The sequence below is a fragment of the Haemaphysalis longicornis genome, unplaced genomic scaffold (genome assembly GCF_048455015.1).
Source record: "Haemaphysalis longicornis isolate Haplotype H1 unplaced genomic scaffold, Haemaphysalis longicornis Haplotype H1 scaffold_4, whole genome shotgun sequence".
NCBI lineage: Eukaryota > Metazoa > Arthropoda > Arachnida > Ixodida > Ixodidae > Haemaphysalis > Haemaphysalis longicornis.
Window position 1 is genome coordinate 50,757,589 of NW_027526361.1, and position 6,153 is coordinate 50,763,741.

General features: G+C 44.5%; 1 protein-coding gene across 1 annotated transcript in view; it reads right to left on the reverse strand.

The window, feature by feature from the left end:
* The window catches only part of LOC144178670 (uncharacterized), a 41,837-nt gene extending 37,044 nt beyond the window's left edge, over positions 1 to 4,793 (reverse strand). Inside the window, exons 1-3 of the mRNA XM_077706677.1 lie at positions 4,605 to 4,793; positions 2,651 to 2,730; positions 31 to 101 (exon numbers count right to left, since the gene is read on the reverse strand). Of these exons, the coding sequence (XP_077562803.1) occupies positions 31 to 101; positions 2,651 to 2,730; positions 4,605 to 4,640 (187 nt within the window). The 5' untranslated portion in view covers positions 4,641 to 4,793. The remainder of the gene's footprint in view (positions 1 to 30; positions 102 to 2,650; positions 2,731 to 4,604) is intronic.
* Positions 4,794 to 6,153: the final 1,360 nt, after the last annotated feature.

The following is a 6,153-nucleotide window of genomic DNA, read 5'->3' on the forward strand; positions in this document are numbered from 1 at the left end:
CTAGGGCGAGGCATGATGACTTCCACTTACCGCAAAGTATTTTCTCTATGCGCAAAAATGCGCAAGCAGGGTCAATGTTCTCTGTGCTGCAATCAGGATCGCTGAAAAGCAAAGGTGCTGACTTCAAAAACTGAAATCCCGCACAAACCCAGGATAAGCTCCTTGAGCAAAAAATACTGAAGTCCAGTACAGAATGTTGTTATACTAGTTGGTGCTGCAACCTTTGAGTAGAATAACTGCGCGCAAAAGATAGGATTGGGAGGACGGAGATAGGACGGGCGCAGACTCGCAACTAACTTTATTGGAAAAATGAACATGAATACTTACCAATTCTTCACATCCACACAAAATACCGTAGTCAGTTTTCTTTTTTCACTGCACCATCCTGTTTAAAAATTCAAATGCATCGCCATGCCAAGTTAAAAAAAAAGACTTGCTGACACAATTTTCACGGTTCTTGCTAATAAAAAAGGCCTCTTCAGCTCGAGGGACAATTTTGCCCAGCTTCTGCCCAGCACTTAAGTTTCATTCAACAGCAGCTGACATGGCTCATTTCCAGGCAAAACAATGGTGCGGAAGGTGTGAACCTTTTTTTAATTGTTTTTTCATTGATAGCCGGTGTTCTCTCAAGCGCCCATTGACAGAATGGCCGGTCTGGCTGACCTATACCTTCCCGCATGCGAGCGGTATAAGATTCCAGTTGTGCAACGCACAAATGGTGTAGCGTGCCCCTTTTGGGATGCTGTGGCCTGGTTTGAACCTTTGAGGATCTTAAGGCACAAGCTAGCCAACTTGCAAGGGGCAGAACTACGGTCGTAAAATGAAAAACAAAGCAGGTTTGCACCTTCCACGCCACTGTTTTGCCTGTGAAAATGAGCCATGTCAGCCGCTCCTGAATGAAACTAAAGCGCTCGGAAGAAGCTGGGAAGAAGTCGCCCACGAGCTGAAGAGGCCTTCTTTATTCACAAAAACACTGAAAATTGTGTCAGGAAGCCTTCTTTTTCTTTGCATGGCAATAAGCTTGAAATTTTAAACAGGATGGTGCACTGAAAAAATTAAAAAAAAAAACTGGCTGTCGTTTTGTGTGCATGTGTAGCAAACAGTGTATATTCATGATCCTTATCCTATGAAGCGAGTTGCGAATCTGCTCTTGCCCTGTCTTTTTCGTCTAGTTTGCAGACCTTTTACCCACTTTCCAACCGTTCTGGTCCGGAAAGAGTGAAAGGTGCAGACAGGAACGGCCAGACCCTTTACCCACTTGTGAAAAAAAAAAGTGAGAAAAACCACAAAATTTAACCTTCAACGCCCAAGTCTGGCACACCCCGACAGCAGACTGTTATGGTCATGTTGCCGTATACGGTCATGTCGAGCATGGCCCAACAACGAATCGCAAAGGGTTAAAGATACTGAAGTGCCCATTACCTTCCCACTGGAAGTGCATAAAGTGCTTTTTTTATGATAATTTCACACATGACTGCTTATGCAGAGATGAGTTGCATGGCAGGGTTCTGAATACAGTGAAAAACAATGCCACTTTGAAAACTATGGCCCACAGCCTACATTCAGAGTATTTTTCTAGTCCATTCACATCCGCTGTTCCTTGCAAAAAATACAAATAAAGGGCATACACACAATCTCCCAAACTTGTCACAAGCTGCCAGATAGCTAGAGAGACCAAATAATGCAAAGACTAGGTGCACAAGGTAAGTGTGGCAGTGTGTGAAAGAGGAGATTAAAAACCATGCTCAATGCTCCTCCCTCACACCCTACAGTCCCTGCGATCTTTATGTGAATACCGCAAATTTTAATGCCGAACAACAAAACAAACAAAGATGGCTGCAAGAATACTCACGAAACACATTTCTCTACCATGTACTCTGTTATGCTCCCAGTAAGGCCAACAAATCTGAATTTTTATTTGCTGCTTTTACGCATAGACATCATGTCAAAACAACTGGCTGGGCAGCTACCTGTAAAGTAGGATTTCATTACATAGAAACAACAGGAAATCTTAAAATCCATTCCCCAAGAGCACAGTGGCTGGGAGCGGCAGTTTTGTAGAGCAAACAACTTTGAGGCTGCTGCCTTCTTTCCATGGCAATTCCCTCTGAACAAGTTCCCTTGCTCTTGCATGCTTTAAAACAGCACTGCTGTAAGGCAGGGTCAATCGCAAAAACTTCAACATTCTCATTTTTGTGCTCGCCAATAAAAAAAGTAAGGCCTAGAGTAATCACTCATGCCTAAGATATCAATTGGCCTCCATCTAGAAAAACACCCATCAAAAATGCTGAAAAGAACTTAAAGTACTTGCAACTTGCTAAAAGCAAGTAAAACTACTTGTTGGATCTATACAGTTTTAAGCGGCCTAAAAAAAGGTGCCTTAGCCTCTTAGAAAAAAACGAGAGCTGCCTAAATATCATGATAAGTGGGCCTGTGCCAAACGTTATGGAAAGTGAAGCTTCCTCAGCAGGCCGGATAGAATTGTATGGAGAAGTCAATAAGTAAGTTGAACTATAAGGAGCCACTGATCCATGACTTGCTCATATTACGAGCAGCTCATCTATACTTTACATTTGCAGGGCTTATCACATCCACCTCCAAAAGGCTACTGCAGTGCAACTGATAAGACGCAGGTCAAAGAAAAACTTGCATGTTGGAGAGCAACTTCAACAGCTGCAAGCCGCCGTGGAGATCCGAAAGGCTGCCGATCTTGATCTCGTAGCAGGCCAGCTGCACGGGCAAGAGAAAAAAGCGTTACAATTTTGTCTGGTAAAAAGAAAAAAAAAGAACACTGCAAAAATTTGACGAAACTATGCTCCCGTGTACAACATCCTGAGCTTGTGCACAGTCACCATTGCCCACCAATGTATGTGCGTGAAGCACTGATACAAAGCATCCATATTGGGGAACACTAGGAGGAGTGCTTAGACAAGGTTGCACAGTGCTACTTTTGGACAATATACAGCTTTATGCCCCGATAGCGATATCTCTGGGAAGTACCATAAAAACATTTTGGTCTGGATATATGCATGCAGGGTTGTCCATTTCCGGATTTTACATATTTTTAAAATCGGGGGGTAAAAAAATTAGGTGCTACGTTTCAAACTGACAATCGGGGAGAAAGCCAAGTTTTTTCATACAAACATCTGAAATTCGGGTTTCTTCGGGTTAAATATTTAGATGTACTAAAAAATACACTCAAGTCATTTTATCAGTAGGTATCACGCGCCTCTTACCTCTAACGCATTTAAATTGGTGTTTGGTTCAAGCTGCTAATCGAGAGGGATATCAGGGTTTCTAGCAAATACTCCCAGAAATTTGGCGTTTGGAAATGTAGCAGTAATTATGACAGCAAACAAACAGCCTTGATAACTTCTAGGAAACAAAACGTTTTATTCGCAAAAAACCTGGTCATCGATTTTTTACACATCCGTGCTTACATACATTGTCATCTGCATGCGCAACATGTCGATCTCCATTCGAGGCTTGTCCGATCGTTGAATGGATCTCATTTGGGACAAAGTTGTCTCGACATCACAGCTTCCATTCGCTAGGCGCAACGTCTCTGCAGCATTTTCCAAAGCCTTGGGTAGTGAGCGCAAGAGTCATGCCAATAATGAGTTTGAAAGCTCTGTTTGTGGGGCTTGTGACAATGGCCGACCGCCAGCCCACGACTGTGCAGGGCGATACTTTAAAAAGATGCTTTCGGGGAGAAATTGGGTTCAACCTCATTTTCCTGACACATGTTCGGGATGCAATAATACGGTAAAATTGGGTTTTCCCCGAAAACGAACAACTCCACACGTATGCTCCCAGAACAAACTGTGCAAATTGTTCAATGTGATGCTGCAAAAAGTGAACCCAGGCTGCCTATGAGACTGCCAAAGACCCAGTCCGACTATTGTGAAACCTGTTAGAGGTAAGTCCTGGAACTATTCCGGGTAGGCAAACCCCAAAGCCCCACCTAGGGAACTTTAGGCACACCTTCGAGGAAAGCGTCATTTCACAACTCACAATGACAGCAGTCAGTCTTGACTTTTACCCAACCGGACAAAATGCTCATTGACCAGCTAGAGTCAATTACTACAATTACCATCAATAACAGCAGATGATTGGTCCTAACACTGGCTACAGCCTGGGCCAAACTTTAGCGAAGATTGCAGTTCCGTCCGGACGTTACGAGAGAGATTTACTTCCGAAAAAATAGGATGCGGTACTAATTTCTGCGCACAATATTGGGCCAGCGAAATGACAACAAACTTCTTTTAGAGCAAATTAGGTGCAAAATATGCGCTTCAGAAGAACAGTTGACCTTTGCCAACCATTGCAGCAGACTGGCGAGTCTGTTGCAGCCTTCACTAGTTCGGACAGGCCCCATACACGCCTACTCATGCGTGGCGTTAGATGCAGCGTGGAACACAGCAATTCAGCAACTACGGTTTAAAAGTTAACCTCTAACGGGCTTAGCGGTAAGACGTCTTAGCCTACAGCTAACGGTTTAATGTCAGCGCCTGCCGTACAAACTGCCAATTAAGCGGACGCACTTTAAAACTGGAAGGCGTTCATCATGCGAAGTAGATGCAACTGTTAGCGTCAAGACTTACCCATTGAACAAGCACGTCCTTTTTTCGTTTGTCCATCAAGGCCTTAGAGATCTGAAATAGCGCAGAATCACATTTACGAGGCTGCCTTGACGCCTACTAGTGCCAAGTTCAGGCTACGGAGCGCTGAAAGTGGCGAAATGCTGTAAACCACAGTGTAAACTGCACGCACTGCAGGCAAATGAATTTGAATAGAGTAATGGGTGAGGAGGAAAGAAGCATCTGTAGCAGCACGGCTGTGATTGGCGGAATGGTTGAAAATGAATAATGATGATAGTGTTAGGGACATATTTAACGGTTTACCACAACGCGTAGTGCGTGTCTCAGCCAAATAAGAACTAATAATAAAAACAAAAAAAAACTCGTTTTAAAATTTTTCAGTAATCTCGCATCCGTCGCAGCGCACCATTTGCGGCCAATGTTCGAAGCAGCCATGAAGCAGCACTCGGTCGCTTCCATAGTCTTTTCGTTGCTACGAGTTCTAAATACAAGTTTTTCTCTTTTCTTCTGTAACAAGTGCTTACGAACAGAAATTCAGGCAAACGCAACAAAAGCTACAGCGAATTGTATCGGCCGTGGTAGCAGGGAGAGAGAATAAATCTTTATTCGTCAAGCAGACGCTGATGTTACGAGCTTCGTCCCGTGAAAGGCATTCCTAGTCCGGGATTCCTTTCCGGACAGATTCCGGGGATACAGTCACTACAGTGCTCTGGAGCTGTCCTCGCTCGTGACAGCAGATCGAGCTGGGCACAGAACAGGGAGCAGCTGGGTGTCCGGGTCTGGGCTGCAGGGAAGCCATCCACTGCTCGAAGGTGGGGCTAATCCTGGGATGCCGGGCTGGGGATAGTAGAGCATTGGGAAGGTTGCTGGGTGGGGAAGATGAGGTGGAGGCGGGTTGCAGCTTCCCAAGAAAAAAAAAAAAAAAAACTTGCGACAAACACTGCTTTTCTTGCCACTCTTCCAATGAAGCCACAGAGGCGTCCGTTTGTTTTTTCCTAGTAATACTTTTTAATTCATTCGCTTCGTCGTCTAACAGGTCGTGCGCTGCTTGGCCAATTAGTCTGGGTGCAGGAACTGACGACCGAGGACAAACTTTCACCCCAAACTTTTGCTAACAATTCAAGCCGAGTCACTATTGTTCGAGCTCTACTTAGGTTCCTTGGTTGCGTTGGACTTGCAAGTAGCATTGTCTTGCAAATGATGTGGTTTCAGTTGAACTTCGTAGTGTCCCTTTTCATTTCTAACCGCCCGGATGACATCTCTTTGGAGCACCTTCTCCACGTCTTTGGCAGTTTTTAGAAGTTCCTCGATTTTGCTCGCGTCATTTTCGTGCAGATTTTTTACGTACTCTTCTTTCACTCTGATTTTGGCTGCCCTTATGGTATCTGCGTCGCCTTCGAAGACTTGCAGTATCACGCGATGAAGGCTCTTGTAGGAGTTCAGTACAAGAGACCTCGTGGATGCGCAGCTCATGTTGAAGTAAAAAAACCAAACAAAACATCCACACACTTCGGGCACTGGCGAAGGTTATTGTGGACGCACCAAGCAGACG